The 19,314-nt window shown below is 43.0% G+C and overlaps 1 protein-coding gene across 5 annotated transcripts in view; it reads right to left on the reverse strand.

The window, feature by feature from the left end:
* Positions 1 to 19,314, reverse strand: part of MYLK (myosin light chain kinase) — a 325,041-nt gene that overhangs the window by 116,931 nt on the left and 188,796 nt on the right. For all 5 annotated transcript variants that reach the window (XM_045031718.1, XM_045031717.1, XM_045031713.1 and 2 more), the window contains one exon: positions 15,446 to 15,598. In XM_045031718.1, the coding sequence (XP_044887653.1) occupies positions 15,446 to 15,598 (153 nt within the window). The remainder of the gene's footprint in view (positions 1 to 15,445; positions 15,599 to 19,314) is intronic.

Genomic DNA, 19,314 nt, shown 5'->3' on the forward strand with positions numbered 1-19,314 from the left:
GGAGTTAAACAAAGACTAATAACCCTCATGTTTCAGGATATCAGTTGGGCTCAGGAAAAAAATTCTCCAGGTGTAAGTATAGAAGTTTTACTTTTTAATCCACAACGTCCAGGTTAGCCACCATCAGAGATGTGACACCAGACTAGTTGGATTGTTGGCTTATTTGGCATTTATATTCTGTAAAGAGAACGTAGAATTATTGTGACCTTGCTTACAGTCAATTGGTTCTTAATTTGAAAACTGAATAGGACTAAGAACAAACCAAGATCCAGGGTTATCCATGCAAAGAGGGGGTAACATGCCACTCAGTCTATGATCTTCAATGCAACTACAAGTTAGAGGAATGCCTGGTTAGCTTGAAGCTACATGGAAATACTTCCCATAAAATACAACCGTGCCACCTTTCTAAGCTTTATTCCCTAGCTCTGCCACTTTCACCCACTATTGACCTACAGTAAGTCACTTAACCTCTCTCTGCCTTACATTCCTCCAACTGTAAAATGGGTAAATACTGCCCTCAGAGAAGTATTAAGCTTAATGTTTGTAAAACAATAAGATCCTCAAAGAATGGTAATAAATAGACATTAAAATAATTAAATTACTGAATGTGTGGAAAAAATATACTTGCACAATTGGACAGCAGTAGCCAGTACATGTCTTATAAATATTTTTGGAGATGCTGTAGTGTTTCTTCCACACTATGGGCAAAATTTGTCCATGGTGTGGAGGGCAGCATAAGATGCTTAGCACTAGTTAAGCGAAGCATAGGGGCTGTGCTGATTTGGTGTTTTGCTACCTGAATAATTGCACATGGTTGGCCCCCTTAAGTGTTTACTGCACTCAGCTCTGAGGCTGGCTACGGAAGGGCTGCAGATCCATGCTTACACCAATCCAGTGGCCTCAGAACTTTGCACAAGTGTGGTAGAAAGGGGTTGTGTCCATTACTCCTGCCCAACCTCAATGCACACCACGTGCACAGAGTCCAAACACTCAGGTTTTGGGTGGGTGGGGTGAATTTCATCCTGAAGCAACTTAGTCAAGGATACAGGTTTCTGCTAATAATAGGTTTGTGCCTTTGTTTTCAAAGGAATATCAAAATGAACTAGTACAATCCTGTTTTTCGATTTCAATTCACAAAGTGCCCCTTGATTCAATCTCTGATCAGATTTGGTATGGCGATACCTAGTGCATATATAGTGCAGTTCACACGGAGATCTCAAAGCACTTTACAAAAGGTTGTCATTGTCATTATCCTAATTTTGCAGATGGGGAAACTGAGGCACAGATAGGTGATGTGACTTGCCCAAATTGAGGGGGAAACTGGCTGTGTGACAGGTCTGCAGGGTTAAATGGAGTCACACAATTTTCAGTCATGTACCAGTATCAACTTTTCTATACATAAAAATATCATAAGTTTCACTCAGATATCTCGCAGTGCTGCAGGGCTAAAAATGGGAGTTGCATTTGACTACTGGAAAATGAGAAAGTCATAGCACCTCAGTGAAACCAGGAACTCGCTTCCAGCCCTGGAAATTCCTGAAATAACAGACTTTAAATCACTACATTTGTATGTATAGAAAAGCTCTTTGAGCTCAATTTTAAAGACTTGTATAGCTTCCTTTGAGATCTGTGCAGCTGGTCTCATGGTAATTCAGATACCTAGCATGACAAGTGGAGGGACACAAAAATTAGCCATAGGGGAGGATGGGGGATACAAACCTTTCTTATACACTCATAAAATATAGCGTTTCTGTAATACTTGTGGCATATATAGAATGATAGTGTAGTACAGAAGGCTGAGATGACCTGCCTAACACACCGTTGGCGGTGTCACCATGAGTAACTTTGATCATTCCCAACTTCTACTGATGAAGACCTTGGTTCAGCAAGCTACTGAATCACATGCATAAGGGCTTTCCTGATTAAGAATTGACTGAAGCACATGCTTAGGTGCTTTGCTGAATGGGACCAAAGACTTTACACCACAATATTGTGTGGTCCCTTACCTATACATTCTTGCTGAGCAGGGAGGAGAGCTCTGCCTATCATCTTTGGCCTGATCTCACCCCACTCCAATGGAACATGCTGTTCTAGGTCGTGACTGGATAGCGGAGACCATCTCTAGGGCCCAAACGGTGTGTTGTTTTAGGAATTCAATTAGCAGTTTTCCAGAGCTCCTAAAACATTTGAAGACAGCAGCATTGTGGATGTGAACGTTCAGAGAATTAGTCAGTCAGAAATGCAGCATTTCAGCTCTGAGCCTCAAAAGTGAACTTTTGGATTGTGTTAAGATTTCTTTACTGGCTGTCCATGGCTGAAGGATGCCTTCAAAGCACCCCCCATTAGTGGTCTCCGCTCCATATTTACCCCCACAATCTGTCTGATGCATGCATCACTTTCAGAGCCTTTTCCCTTTAGCTAGTTGACTCAAAGACAGAAGTCTTGGTCAAGAGAAGCATCCTCACGTGCCCCTCCATCTCCTCAGTTTCCCTAAATTCAAATCTCCCATTGACCTCCTCTGTCCGTAAACTTGATGCAATCATTGACCCTGAAGTTTCCTCTCCTCTCACCCAGGCAACTTTGCTCATACCCACCACTGGTCTAGTGCCATTTCTGCAGATAGTCTCACTTACACCTTCTTATACTGTCCTCTGACTCTCTCGCTCTATGGACTCCCCAGGCTCCCCTCTTTAGATATCAGTATGTACCGAAAGCTCTTCATAGATACAAAGCAACATATGCACATTACCCTAGTATCAGAACGATCCCTTTGGCTCTCAGTTTACCTCAGGGACCTGTTTAATACTGCCCTCCTTGTACATGTAGCAACTAGGGCTGTCAAGCAATTAAAAACATTAATTGTGATTATTTGCACGATTAATCACACTGTTAATAATAGAATACTATTTAAATATTTTTGGATGTTTTCTACATTTTCCAATATATTGATTTCAATTATAACACAGAATACAAAGTGTGCAGTGCTCACTTTATATTTTTATTAAACATTTGCACTGTAAAAAACAAAATAAATAATATTTTTCAATTCACCTAATACAAGTACTGTCATGCAATCTCTTTATCATGAAACTTGAACTTACAAACGTAGAATTACATACAAAAAACTGCATTCAAAAACAAAACAATGTAAAACTTTAGAGCCAACAAGTCCATTCAGTCCTACTTCTTGTTCAGCCAATCGCTCAGTCAAACAAGTTTGTTTAGATTTGCAGAAGATAATGCTGCCATCTTCTTGTTTACGTCCCCTGAAAATAACAACAGGCATTCACATGGCATCGTTGTAACCAGCATTGCAAGATATTTATGTGCCAGATGTGCTAAAGATTCGTGTATCCCTTCATGCTTCAACCACCTTTCAAAAGACATACATCCATGCTGATGACGGGTTCTGCTCGGTAACAATCCAAAGCAGTGAGGACTGACGCATGTTCATTTTCATCATCTGAGTCAGATGCCACCAGCAGACGGTTGATTTCCTTTTTTGGTGGTTCGGGTTCTGTAGTTTCCACATCAGACTGTTGCTCTTTTAAGACTTTTGAAAGCATGCTCCACACCTTGTCCCTCTCAGATTTTGGAAGGCACTTCAGATTCATAAAACTTGGCTCAAGTACTGTAGCTATCTTTAGAAATCTCATATTGGCACCTGTGACATTACACTCCATATTCTTTATGAAAATATGCTTATGATATGGATATGACATAACTGAGATGTACTTTATGCAAGATGGCTCATGTAAGATATCATTGGAAAGGTTATGATTTATCCAATGCGATTATCCAATTTATATGCATGTCTCATTTCTGTAGTTAGGAATAGGGACCGTGTAACAGTTACAACTGGGTGCGTATTGGGAAGACACCCACCAGACAACAGGCCATCAGATTTGATGGGTCATTAGGAAGAAACTAATCTCTCCCCCTCCTGGGAGGCATCCTGGGACCTAACTGTGACACTACTAGGTCAGGTGGTCTTGTCACCTGATACTAAACATTATCTTGGACCTCTTGTAACTTTCCACTAAAGGGGAGTGGGGGGGCACATCAAGTTTATGAAACAAAGGATTCCCGCATTATGTAAATCTTATTTAAGGGTGGGAAGAAAGGCAAAGGGTACTCTCCTCTTCTGCCTACCCAAGGAAGACAAACTGCTGAAAACATCTGAAGGGACAAAAACCAACCTAAAGGGAAAGGCAGGGGTCCAGTCGGTAAGAAAAATAACTGGGATGCTGAACTACAGAAACTCTGAATCCTGCCTAAATTCAATATTCAGGGTCAGAAATTACTATTTGTAACTAGTTTCTTTAGTGAAACAAGCTTAGTTGACGTGTTTGGTTTTATTTGCGTAGTAATCTCTTAAACCACTTAAAATTCACCTTTTGTAGTTATTCAACTTATTTCATATAAACCCTTTTGTACAATTCATAATGGTGGTGGGGGGAAGCTGTGCACACCTTCCTCCACATTGAGGAAGGAGGCGGATTTCATAATATACCTTTGGGTCCAGGGCCACCCAGAGGGGCGGCAAGTGGGTCAATTTGCCCCGGGCCCCACAGGGCCCCCCACAAGAATATAGTATTCTATAGTAGTGCAACTTGTTTTTATGGAAAGGCCCTAAAAATTGCTTTGCCCCAGGACCCCTGAATCCTCTGGGTGGCCCTGTTTGAGTCTAAGTTCCAAGGGAGGTGGACATCTGAGTGCTGGGGCAAGTCCTTTAATCTGAGTCTTCCCAGAGCTGATCTCAGTGTCTGTTGTCCTACAGTGGGGTGTGACCCTGCCTGTGTGTGTGCTGGAGGAGGCTTAAATGCCTGGCTCAGCAAGACAGGGTTATAGGGTGCCCAGGCTGGCAGAACAGGCAGGCTCTGTGGTATCTCAGCACATCAGGTGGCATATTAAAGGGAGGCAACCTGTCACAGTACCTTCTTTGCATTTTGTCAAATCTGCAGTGAAAGTGTTCTTAATACAAACAACATGTGCTGGGTCATCATCCGAGACTGCTATAACATGAAATCTATGGCAGAATGAGAGTAAAACAACAGGAGACATACAATTCTCCTCCAAGGAGTTCAGTTACTAATTTAATTAATGCATTTTATTAACGAGCATCATCAGCATGGATACATGTCCTCTGGAAAGGTGGCCTAAGCATGAAGTGGCATACCAATGTTTTGCATATCTGGCACATAAATACCTTGCAACACCGGCTACAAAAAAGTGTCATGTGAACACCTGTTCTCACTTTCAGGTGACACTGTAAATATGGAGCAGGCAGCAGTATTTCCCATAAATGTAAACAAACTTTTAAAAATGATTGGCTGAACAAGAATTAGGACTGAGTGGACTTGTAGGCTCTAACGTTTTTCATTGTTTTGTTTTTGAGTGCAGTTATGTAACAAAAAAAAGTCTACATTTGTAAGTTACACTTTCACAATAAAGAGATTGCACTATAGCAGGGGTCCTCAAACTTCATTGCACTGTGACCCCCTTCTGACAACAAAAATTACTTCACGACCCCAGGAGGGGGCCGAAGCCTGCGCCCACCCAAGCTCCACTGCCCCACAGTTTGAGAACAGCTGCACAACAGTACTTGTATGAGGTGAATTGAAAAATACTATTTTATTATTTTTACAGTGCAAATATCTGTAATCAATAATTGAGAGCTGTAAACTTTGTATTCTATGTTGTAATAGAAATCAATATATTTGAAAATGTAGAAAAAATCCAAAATATTTAATAAATTTCAATTGGTATTTTATTGTTTAACAGTGCGATTAATCACAATTAATTTTGCATTAATCGCATGAGTTAACTGTGATTAATTGACAGCCCTAGTTAATACATTAACCCACTGGACTACCAATGCTCAGCTAACCATTTTAACCATTATGTAATTGCTCATCTAATGATTTTAAATGTTATGTAATTGTTTGGCAGAGCTTGTAGATGTCAAAGTTGGTCTCATGAGTGCCTCAAGCAATGGGAACCAGGATGCATGCCCTGCAGGGGACTGAAGCACATGATTGGTTTTCTCTTTCCCATTCACTCACATATACAGAGGCAACAGGGCTGTCTCATGAGCATGAGTATATAATAACCAAAGGCTGGTCTGGAAAGCCATTTGCTTGTGGATGTGAAGTTCAATACAGTTAGATTGAAAGTACCTTCCAGTGTGTATATCACAGGAAGGGTGAATTCATAACTTCAGCTAGAATCTCAACAAGCATTAAATTAGTTGGTACAATTATGAGGTTTAGAGTTAAAATCCAAGCCCATTTTACTTCTATAAAATACAAATTGCATCCTGTTCTCAGGTACTTAGGGTTCTAATTTACCCAAGGGCTGAACACCTGCAGCTCCTATTGATTTCTTCTGCCAAGATCTTCCTGACAATCCATATCACACCTGTTCTGAATCCATATGCACAACAATAATTTCTGAAGAGCTTTATAAAATCAGGCTCATTTCACAGAGATGGTTTTAGCAGAATGACTTTTTGATTTATAACTGGTTAACTAATGCACATCCGCTACTTTAGGAAACTTTTTTAGGATCACAGTGTGATCTTGTTTTTAAACTAGTTTATACATATTTTATCAACATTGTTTTTTAACATATTTTGGTGGTTGCATTTTGTTCAACATAGAATGCTTGACAAAAGGATGTGACACTTCTGTGAGGCTGGAAGTCAGAGATGAAAAGGTCTATTTGATCCCTCAGTCCATCTCCCTGCCAATGCAGGATTGTTCCTAAGTTGACTGTGATTCAGTGACATTCTGAGTACCTTTGCCAGACCTGAGGAAGAGCTCTGTGTAAGCTTGTCTCTCACCAACAGAAGTTGTCCAATAAAAGATATTACTTTACCCACCTTGTCTTTTTAACATCACAGCATTTGACCACCTTATATGGAGAGAATACCATCCGCTCAACTTTGTTTTTCTTTTACAAGAAATATTAATGTAATTCATACTTTTCAGCTTTTGTTCCTTCTGTACACAGACATCCCTCATTTCCATGCAAATTTAGTTCCATTTTTCCTAGAAATTGTTTATCTCATTAAATTGTCTTTAGAAAACATCACTCATGCTGATGGACTGAGTCCTACATAATTTAAAACTTGCTCACGTGTTTCACTTTTGTCCCTCATTTTTGATTTTTAGCCTGCATTTTGTGTTCCACATTTGGGCCTTGGGTGTCAAGAGAAGGGAAATTTGTTTAAAAGGAAGCTTAATCCTACAAGGCTTGCAGTTGTAAGTGAAACATAAACAGAGGGCTGGAATATTAACACTAAGACACTGCTAAAATAAGTTGACTACATTAGTTCTGATCATTATAGCTTCCCTCTGACATTTCACTGCATTTCTTGGGCAACAAAAATATGTCCTTTCAAAGCTTGTCCTGTGATCCATTGCTCATGTAGCCAAGGAGGTTTCCTAGATCAATAGCTCAGTATAACTTTTTAACGTGTAACAAGACTGATTTGTATATTCTTAAAAATCTATTGTCCTCTACCAGTTACACCACATTAGATAATAATGCTTTCAGATAAAGCTGCAGCTCTGCACAGCTGTAGCCAATGTCAACATTATACAAGTAGGACATTATACTCCATGTACCTCAGGCAGAAATATATATTTCTGTGACACAAATATATAGGATTTCACTTAGGCTTCAAAGAGGCTGATTACGGAATAATCAGTGATAACCTCATTTAAAGATTATTGTCCAAGAGAGGTCACTCTAAGGTGTAAAAGGAAAACCTACTCAGCAAATACAGACGGAAAAGTCTCCTACCTGAAAGCTTGTCATCCACTAAATTATGTATTATGGCCCCACTCACACTGGACTGAACAGTGGCAGAAACAAAACCAAGTTGTTTTCCAGAAAGCATATCCCTTCACTGCTGTGATAAAATGGTTACAGCAGAGACTGACAGGCTTTCAGGTGACTCTAATCTGCTTGTCCACTGATCAATGAATGCCTACACTAATCAGATTATGAAGGCTACCCACACAGACACTTACTCTGGGGAGACTGTATAAATAAATATCTATGTGAATAGGATATAGAGGGTGGTATTAAGTGGGGGTGAGAAGAACAGAACTGAAACTAAAAAGTGAACCATTGGCAAAGGATATTAATGCTCTTGACCCCATTTCTAAGAGCTGCAGCCCTCGCTGTACAGCATTAGCTGAGCCAGAGAAGCAATTTTAGGAAGCAGACTCTTTACACTGAACACATAATGCAGACAATGAGTGTCTGCAAAATGAACTTATATGGTGGCAGACCAGGAAGATGGCGCCAAAAGAAAGTCTTAGGCCTGCATCTATGTTGCCACCATCCTCATGATTAGATATTGCCTATGCTGAGGACAAGCTGGTGGAAATGGAGAGTCCAGGGGAAGAGAGAGACCCAAATTATGAAAGCAGAGCACACTGCCAGTCAGGTGCTCTGGTTATCATGTATTGCTGGACTTAACTGCAAGGTGGAAGGAAATTTCCCTAGACATCAAAGTAAGCTGTTTTATCCTTCCAGTAACAAAATCATTTCATATTAATAAACAGAGATCCAGAATCTTCCCAGATTTCAAGTAGCTGGCATCCAAACTTTGTAGCTTAGACCAGTCTACACTGTGAATAAAAGAAAAGAGGTTCCCCAGGCTTTTGTTAGTGAATAGCTACAGTGCCTCAAAGGGCTTTATGATGTTAGTGTATTTGAAACATCCTGGTGCTAGTCATAGTCTAGGGGATTGAGTGCGGGCTGTGTGTCGGACCTCTATTCCAAACTCTGCCACTGACTTGCTATAAGCCTTGTCCCAGTCACAATCTCTCTGTGCCTTGGTTTCCTGTCCATAAAATGGGGATAATAATGTTTACTCCCTCTCTGAAAGCAACTGGAGACCTATAGAGGAAGAATGATAGAAGTACTGTTATACATGATTTATAAATAGCTACCTTATATTTCAAGTTCAGCATCTAAAATCACTCTCTCTGGATATAAATACTATAGCTTTATCTCAGGTGATCTGAATGCACAGTGTGTTGTAAATATGCGCTGCCCATTAAGGAGATGAGCTTTTTAGAGGTTGGGTGCACAATTATATGTGAAAATGCTTGTGTATCTAATTTTCATGCACAATCGCCACAGCTCAATGTGCAAATTGGGTAACTATTGCCATTTAAGTGTGTAATTGGCTGGTTTGCACACATAATCACAATAATTTACACAAGCAAACTAGTCATGCAGTTGCAAACACATTTTGCTCACTTTTACAAAACATCAACCCCCAAATATATACACAATATAAACCAAGGGTGGGGAACCTATGGCCTGTGGGCCGGATCCAGCCTGCTGCTTCATTTCTTCTGGCCTGTGGCAAGTCTCCATGCTGCTGGCTGGAAGCTCCAAGCCTTGGTGCTCCTTTCCCCTTCTCCCCCCAGTCCTGCAGGGCTGGAGCTGCGCGTGCTGGTAAGTGGGGAGGAAAGCTAGGGTTGCCAGGCTGTTAAAAGTCCAGTTGGCGCCGCACAGCTCCCAGAAGCAACTGGCATGTCCCTGCGACCCCTAGGAGCAGGGGCACTCAGGGAAGCTTCGAGCTACTCCCAGCGCCAGCTCCACAGCTCCCATTGGCTGGGAACCACGTAGAGCCGCCTGGCTGTGCCTCTCCCTAGGGGTCAGACATGCTGGCCGCTTCCAAGAACAGCACAGAGCCAGGGCAGGCAGGGAGCCTGCCTTAGCCCTGGGGCGCCACTGACCAGGAGCTGCCTAAGGCAAGTGCTGCCCAGCCAGAGACCGCACCCCAAACTCTACCCCAGCCCGGAGCCTCCTATTACACCCCAAACCTCTTATCTCCAGACCCACCTCAGAGCCTGCACCCCCAGCACAGAGCCCCCTCCTGCACCCCAAACCCCTCATCCTTGGCCCCACCCTAGAGCCCTCACCTCCCCACCTGCACCCCAACCCTCTGCCCTCTCCTGCACCCAAACTCCTTCCCAGAGCCCACACCCCAAACCTCTTCCTGCACCCCAACCCCCTGCCCCAGCTCTGAGCAGGGCTGTGTGGCCCACAACTTATTTTTAATGTGGGTCAATGGCCTCTGATAGAAAAAAGGTTCCCCATCCCTGATATAAACCTTGATAATCCAAATGTAGTGGAGGGCACCACTGAAGTTTGAAAAATCAAGGAATTTCCAATAAATGCAGAGGGAAATGACTTGGTTCCAGACAACTGGAAGGCTTGACTAGCCTGGTTTATAGTGTTTCAGCACACATCTGGTTTTCCTCACATAATAATCATTAGCACAGCACTCTATGCAGTGCATTCCATTGGAGGAGGTCAAAGCTAGAAAAGGTTCTTATGTTGAAAAGATTTGTCAGGCTTGTTTTTAAAAATGTGCTGCTCATTTCTTGGAAATCAACCCCATTACCACACTTCAGCTATATAATACTGAAGTCAAAGACAGTTAGGTTTTTAGGATTCTCCACACTGAGTCTCTCGCTTCATCAGGATTCTACTCCTGGCTCTACCACAGACTCCCTCGGGCAAATCACTTAACCTTCCTTTATCTCAGTTTCACCATCTGTCAAGTGGGGATAATGTTTTCCTGCCTTACACTGATCGGATGATAGGAGGATTAATTACTTACTGTTTGTAAAGTGTTTTGAAATGGTCATAGGAATGGTGCAATGGAAGTGCAGAGCGTGGGCCCAGTCCAACAAGGTGCTAGAAGCCTTCTGTGAAATGCTGAGTCGCTTCAGCTTTCATTCACTAGAATGAGTAAGAATGGAGCGTGCTCAGCCCCTCACAGCACTGGGCCCTGTCTCATATTAATAAGGCAAATCCCCAGTTTCGGATTAATCCGAAACTGATGATGGGGAAGAAATGCTTCACCACAATGGCCCAAACTGGTCATTACGGGCCTGATCCAAAGCTCATTGAAGTTAATGGAAAGTCTCCCATTGGCTTTGGATCAGGCCCCTTTTAACCCTAAGGAGATTTGAGATGTTAGTTTCCTGCATTAATGCCACGCTAGGAAATTACGTTTGACAGAAACCAAGTAGTAGGTCTAACAAGAGACAGACTAAGGGAGAGCAGCAGGGTTCTAAAGGGAGAATGTTTAGGCTATTTTTACACCCTGTTTACCTTATGGGATGTGTAATATTCTTTCAGTTTTAAATTTGATCTGCAATCTAAAAGTACGTACAAGGCAGACTTTCCTTTTATAAATTATTTGCCACGCCTGCATGGGGCCTTTCTGAAAGTTATTTGAAAGCCTTTGCTAGAATTCAATAATTGTTTTCTTTGAAAAATAAAATTGGAAAGAGCTTTTTGGATTTTGGGGCAAAACCAAGTTGAATTTTCAAGACACCTCCCTCCAGGTAAACTTCTCCAAATGACCACAGCAGATGTTATTGCTCCTTCAACACAGGCTTGCGTCTGTAACGGGGTCGGCACCCATCTCTTGTGATCACCCCCTTGCGGGTTTGTCCATGGTCTTTAAAAGTCCAGCCCTGTATGGGGCTATATCCCCAGAGCTTCCTCCCTGGAGACACTATCTTCCTGTGGCCCTTCCCGGGCACAGTCCCTGCAGCCAGCCAGGTGCCTCTCAATCCCCTGGTCACTGCACACACTGAGCTGACCATGGCCCTGCTGCTCTTCCAGACAGCCAGGCCTGCAAACCTTTCTTCTTCAGCTCCAAGCAGCAACTGCCTTCTGGGCTGTTCTGCAGTTCTTTTTCTATGGCCCTCCTGGGCCCTGATTGGCTGCTTCCCCTGCAGCCACTCTAATCTGGTTGGAGGACCTCTCCACTGCTCCTTTCCTGGGATGGGTGTGACAGAACCCTGAGGCCACCAGCAGGGGGCCTTTGGGCCTATTCCACCCCACCACAGTGTCATTTTGGTAATTGAGCCAAAATGGTGATGCAGCATGAAATTTAGTTCTGCACAGATTCAGAAATATGGCCAGGGAAACAGGTTACAGAAAGCAGAACTTTGTACACTGGTGTCAGATTAATACTGATATACAATGGGAATCTTTGTTTCCTCTCCAGCTTGATCTGAACTCAATACAAATTGTTCAAAGCCAACAATCATTTCAGGTTCAAAGAGAGCTTATCAAATTGCTCTCTCATTTTCTTTTCTATTGCTATTCACTGGAGTGAGGGAGACAGCAGGTCTAATGGTTAGGGCAAGGGCCAGTGAGCGGGCTGTATTCTCAATTCTGTCACTAACTCACTGTGCACTTTGGGTAAATCATCTGTGGCCTGAATTTCAGAGCACTGAACACTTGCAACTCCCTTTGGGCACAATACCCTGCACTGCTGAAAGTCCTGCCAACAATCTTCAGGGACTCCTCATATGTAAAAAGGAATGTTACTATTAACCCACGTTGGCGAAGCACTTTGAGATCCTTGGGTTAAAGGTGATATGTAAGGACATGGTACTATTATTTACTTTGCTACCTATAGCTGGGAGTGTGAACAACTGGAGTTATGGATCAGACCTGGGGACAAACTGCCTGAGAGAGGAATACAAAGTGGGGAGAGGTGGGTCACACACTAGGTCAGAGGTGGGCAAACTACAGCCCGGGGGACCTTCCTGTCCGGCCCCTGAACTCCTGGCCCCAGAGGCTAGCCTCTGGCCCCTCCCCAGCAGTTCCCTCTCCCCCTGCAGCCTGAGCTCCCTGTGCCACCAGCACAATGCTTTTGCCGGGCAGCGCAGCTGCAGAGCCGCAGCCTGACCCAGTGCTCTGTGCTGCACGGTGGCATGGCTGGCTCCAGCCGGGTGGCATGGTGGCCTGTCCTGGTGCTCTGGGCAGCACGGCTGTACCACCGCCAGCCACCGGTGCTCCAGGCAGCGCGGTAAGGGGGCAGGGAGCGGGGGGGAGGAGGTTGGATAGAGGGCAGGGGAGTTCGGGGTGGTGGTCAGGGGGCAGGAAACAGGAGAATTGAATGAGGGCAGGGATCCCGGGGGGCAGTCAGGAATAAGAGGAGGGGTTGGATGGGGTTCCAGGGGCAGTCAGGGAGAAGGGATGGTTGGATAGGGCAGGGGTCCCGGGGGGCAGTCAGGAATGAGAGGAGGGGTTGGATGGGGCAGTCGGGGCAGGGGGTCCGGGGGCGGTCAGGGAGGGATGTATGGGGCAGGAAATGGGGGGGGGGGGGTTGGATGGGGCAGGAGTCCAGTGGGAGCCATCAGGGGGCAAGAAGCAGGAGGGATTGGATAGGGGGTGGGAGCCGGGCGACACCTGGCTGTTTGGGGAGGCACAGCCTCCCCCCTAACCGGCCCTCCATACAATTTTGGAAACCTGATGTGGCCCTCAGGCCAAAAAGTTTGCCCGCCCCTGCACTAGGTATTATCCCAAAATGCAGTGTCTGGTCTGGAGAAGATTTATTACTTCCCTTTTTCCAGTATGTAGATTAATTTTCTGCTGTAATTTGCCCATTGCAAACCAAGCATTTAGGGTGGCCACCCCAGCAGTACTGAGTGCTTCAGAAAACACTAATGCCAACTAGTATTTGCTAGGGAGTCTTATGAAAATATACAAAAAGAGAAGAGATTCTGAAATCAGAGGTTAAAATTTGGGACTATTTTTGGCACGAAAATCCATGATCTGAATCACAGAGAAAGCAAATGTAATCCAGATGGCAGCAGGGATGTCATGAGTTTTAGGGGGTGACCTAAATCTGTTAAAATGTTAAATGATTTTACAGTGAGACCCACAAACATCTAACTCTGCTCCTGTTCTCCCTGCAGATGCTGTGCATCCCATAAGCCAGGCAGAGATGGCAAGTGGGGGAAAAAACGTCTCACAGCAGCAGTTGCAGACAGATGCAGGCCAATGACAAAGCCTAAATGCAAGCTCCAGAAGTAGTTTCTGATCTCAGGAGGCAGTGTGACTCCTGCATTGGCCCTTGTGTATGGTTTTATAGGGTTACTGTTCTGCAGTCTTTACAGTTTTTCTAATCCCTGAGATTAATGTGCATTTTCCCATTAACGATGCACCAGAAGGTTTTGCAGTCAAATGATGAGAGTAAATGAGCTAATGCTGAAGTGAGCCTGTGTTTGTTTTTCAGCACAGAATAGGATTTCCCCTCTTGCCAGCCACTGTCTTCATATACCAGGATTTTTGAACCCCACTCCAGGCAACTTCAATTAAGGCAACTGTCTCCCTCAATATATACACAATGAATGGGACCCACATGCTCCAAATCAACCCTTTGCCTTTGTGAATACAATGATCAGCTGTTCATATCATGAAATCTGGGTGCCTGTCATTGGGGACCGGGGGGAAGTGCATGGGAAAACATACCACAATGTAATGAGACATTCTCGTGGGCATCATGGAGGTATGCAGAAGAGGATTTATTGAGAGGAGGGCACCCACTCCTTGCAACATACAGTAGATTTAACTGAGAGGGAAGGCTGGTTCAAATTCTTGTGCAGTGGGTTGTGGGGGAAACTCCCTGCAAGGTCCCCAGTAGGAGGGCAACAGGTCAACGTGGGACAGGCCTGATGGGGGAAGTTCTATTCAGTGCACATCCATTCAGCCATGCAGTCATCCACTGCACCAGGTCAGCTGGCTGCAGATGCCTTCAGTTTGCCAGTATCCAGAGCATTACAAGCATAGATCTTTGCAAAGTGAGGACTCCCAGTTTCCAGGGACGGGCAATCACCCTATTCATTCATCATAACTTTCCTCTCCCACTCCTTTAACCTCACCCAGACTCCCTTGAGTTGGAGAGCCACTGCTCCCAGGTAGCCAGAAAGTGTTATTTGAGACCAATTTAAAGTTAATGCTTCCATCTGGGAGTCAAGTGTGCAGCCAAGCTCCCAGCCTCGCTGGCTCAAGGTGTGAGGAGTTGTACTATGGCATCACACTTGCTACTGCAATTTTGCCCCCAGGCAATGGGGTTCTCAAAACACTGCATTTTAGGGGAATGACGTGGCAGTATGTATGAACACCACTAGGCTATCCTGTGTTCCATACCTTTCCCTGCCTGACAGTTATTGATACTGCACTCATCTTGCTTCCATCACAGACACTACTGTCCTGTAGTTATATGTCCCCTCCAAGCCAGGCATTCACAAAACCTTAGCAGCACTATTCCTTGCACCACAGCTGCTTGTTATATAAAATTGCTTTTAGTGAGGTAATAGCAGATCTACTCATGCCGAATTACTGCATATTATTTTATGCTTCAGAATCTTCATGCCTTAACAAGATCAGCCACATAGCTTTGATGCAGCTGCACACACCATTGTAAAGCTGTTGGGAGAAGACAGTCAGCCCACTAAAGCTTATATATCCTACAGGATGCACGCATGGACACATCAACATGGAAGCTAAGAAAGAAGAAAAAGAATCAAGGCAAATCCTTGGAGGTCAGGGAGCATTTCTACTGCAATAGCTGACTATTTATCTTTGAAACATTCACCTTTGACAGTGACTTGAGCACTGCAGGATGCCCGTCCTGTGCTGTTTTCTGCCAGACAGGTATAAACACCATCATCTTCCGGTAAAGCATCTTGTACAGTCAACTTTGCAAGCCCATCTTCGAAGATGGAATGGGCGTACTGAATTGGTTCATCTGCAGACATGAAGAAAGAGAACATTTCTTAACACATCACATTCAGCAGGCCATAAGTTCCATAAACACTGCTCAGTTTCAATGCACATTATAATCGTAATGGCTGTAGACAGGTTACGAACAAGAGCCAAATTCTGCTCTCTGATGCCCAGGTGCTGCTCTCTCCTGATTACAACAAAAACATTCCACATGGATCCAAAGGCAGAATGTGGCCTTTGCTGCAGTATCATTATAGCTACGTGTGGCAGTCCTTATCCAGACAACTCTCCCACTGACTCCCTGCTGTCCTTACTCAAGAAAATGCTGAAGGATTTGGCCCTGTATCTTTGAATAGATTCATAGTCAGGTTGGTAAGTAACAGTCAACTACTGTTTGTCCAAACAACTGTGTACACTTTCTACCAGTCTGAAATTAGATGGTGGAATTGCCACCCAGTCTGTTTGTTCTGTGCTTGTATAGCACCTAGCGTAATGGGGTCCTGGTCCATGAGTGGGAGTCCCAGGTGCTACACCACAAATAAAAAAGAATAATGTATTGTTCTGAACACTTCCATGTATTGACATCTTACTAGTACTAGAAGGCATTCCAAGATGGCAAAGAATGATGAAGGCTGGAGGGACTGACTTAGGAAGAAAAAGTAAGAGAATTACATCCAAGTATGAATGGTTTGGTTACTGACAACTATAGCTTGATCTAGATTAGAAACTTTGACTGTTCCTGAATGTGGTTTTTACCAAGTGGTTCCCCTAAAGAGGTCCTGAAAATGGTTTAAGTGCTGGTGTGGGACCAGATAATACTGCTTTAATATTGTTTCAGAAAGTTCCACCAAGTCTCAGTCAGACTTTCTGAAATGTTATTGAAATCTGTTTTATCTGGTCTTAATTAGTTTCCAATACTGGTTCACCAATGATACATTTTCCTAGTTTAAATAAGGTTTAAGCCAGCCTGATAGCTGTGTATAAACACCAAGTTGAGGAAGGATTTAGAGCAGGGGTCGGCAACCTTTCTGAAGTGATGTGCCGAGTCTTCATTTATACACCCTAATTTAAGGTTTTGCGTGCCAGTAATACATTTTAACATTTTTAGAAGTTCTCTTTCTATAAGTCTATAATACATAACTAAACTTTTGTTGTATGTAAAGTAAATAAGGTTTTTAAAATGTTTAAGAAGCTTCATTTAAAATTAAATTAAAATGCAGAGCCCCCCTGGACCGGTGGCCAGGACCCGGGCAGTGTGAGTGCCACTGAAAATCAGCTTGCGTGCCGCCTTCGGCACCTGTGCCATAGGTTGCCTACCCCTGATTTAGATATACCCTGAAGGATGATCCTAAGAGAAAATGAGGTGGAACTGAGCAAAAGAAATAGTAGGTTGAATTGGACAAAAATTTCAATCAATAGGGGAAAAAATCTTCAAGGGGAAAAAAAAGAAATATTATTGTCTGAGTCATTTAAAGTTAGTTAGGACAAAGCACGGGAGTTTATAGAGACCAACCATGAACTAGATGATCTAGCAGGTTTTTACCATCTCTACTGGCGCTCTCAGTCTTAGAAAGAAGACAATTTGCTTTTATACTCCATTTGTCCCTGAAGCTTGAAGTCTTCCTGTGTAGTACTTACAACGTTACAAAATACCAAGATGGATGATCTCAATCTACTGTTTGTCCACTAAATCACCACCTTATAAAATGAGTAACTTTCTATCCCTTGAAAAGTTTGGGGTCAGCATTTAACAACTTTTTTGGGAGTCAGTAATACATTTTCAGGGTTAAACCTCCTAAACCACTTCATAAAACATTCACTTCCAAAATCAGGCATGTTTTTATTGCTATTTCCTTTATCCTCTCTTCTACCCTTTGCATACTGCGGTGGCTCCAATCTCACACTTATGCATGCAATAATCCAGTTAAGTCCAAATAATTATTTGCAGGACTAAGGCCCAAGATGGCAAGCTGTTTGAGGGCAGGGAGCATCTTCCTAGGCTGTGTCTGTGCATCACCTACCAGAATGGGGATCCTGGTTAAGACTTTTGGCACGACAGTAATAAAAATAAGAATTCCAGAATCTGAGGGGTGCATGCTTAAATGCATTCAATATGCAATCTGGTTTACCGAGAACAAGATGGCATCATTTCTTCAGGCATGAATAAGCAAAAGAGCCATGCAAATGTTTTCTGTGAAAAAACAATTTCTTTTGCCATATTAACTAATCAAAATTTGTTGGTGCTTCAATTTTCCTCTTTGGGTATTATCAAAACTTTGACTTACTTTGCAGAACTACTTGCCATTTCATGAAAACACAGACACAGAACCAAAAAAAACAAACAAAAAACAAAAGAAAACACCACATCTGCCCAGTGGAACAACCAATAGTCAGAGTCTACCTTATGTCCCCACTTTGTCTAGATTTACACCTAATAAAAACAATATTCCCAGTAGGGAAATGTTCTCTTCTCCAAGGGCATAACATTCAAATCTCTATGACAGTTTGGCAGCAAGAACAATAACAAAAATACTTTACTGCTGGCAATTTATACCAGAAGAAAGGAAATTTTCCTTCTATTTATTAAAAGCTGTCCTAAAATAAAACACAACTTGGGGGATTATTTTGCTAAAAGGTTAAGGTAATATTCATTCTTTTTTAAACCCATCAAAATGAGATTCAGCCTGGGAAAATGGCTAAACAATCTGAAAAGCATATTCAGCAAGAAGATGTTTGGAACAATGAGATGTTAGCCATACCACTGCAGAAGCTAGCAATGAAATATGGGAAGGAAGAGAGCTGCAGTAGTGTGAATTCATTGTTTCATTTACTATTTATATATGGTAAATAAAACAATGAATCACAATACTGTAGCTTTTTTGGGTAACACTGATTGCTAACTACTGAGGTCCGAGTATCACTGCTTTATATATATTTTATTCTCACAGCAAAATGACTGACCAAGTATAATTATTTTTTCAACTACAATTGGATAACACAGTAAAAGCATTTGATTGGTTAATAACTTAGATTGATGCTTAAATCACAGAGTGTTTTATAATATGTGCTGCAAAGAGCTGCAGGAGACACATTAAAGAGCCATTTGCTCAGGTGGCAAAAGAGAGCATTACTAGGACTAATAGGATTAAACTAAGGATAGGACTATTTTAGGGTGAAAAGCAGGAAAACTTTGTTAAGCTGAGGAAGAGGAAGAGTCTCCAAAGGGAATAGCAGAAGCTTCGGATAATTCAAAACTAGATTGGATAAAATACCAGAAAATGTACTGTAGGCAACAATGCTTCATGGGAGCAGTAAGAGATGGAAAAGACCTGTGGTTCCAGGATACTGTGAAGATCTTCAGTTGCACCTATTTGTGCAAAATGAATATGGGCCTTCTCCATGCAGGCACTGAGAGGTAGTTACAGATCGGATAGCTGAAAGCCCTTATTCATCTACCGGGCTAGCTGATCTTTAGTGGAAGTCTCCTTGTGCTGCGGCTTGGAGAAAATATTAAGCTTCACATGATTTCAGCTGACAAAAATGCACGGCATGCTGGATGGTTACTGAAATACATGCATGTGGCACTGTAGCATAAACCACTTTGGAGATGTCTACACTGCAATTAGACCCCCACAGCTGGCCCATGCCCGCTGACTCAAGCTTGAGTTAAGGGGCTGTTTAATTGTGGTATAGCCGCTCGGGCTGCACCTCAAGCTCAGGTCCCTCCCCCTTCACAGG

This window comes from Mauremys mutica, chromosome 10 (genome assembly GCF_020497125.1).
Source record: "Mauremys mutica isolate MM-2020 ecotype Southern chromosome 10, ASM2049712v1, whole genome shotgun sequence".
In the NCBI taxonomy this organism is placed as follows: domain Eukaryota; kingdom Metazoa; phylum Chordata; order Testudines; family Geoemydidae; genus Mauremys; species Mauremys mutica.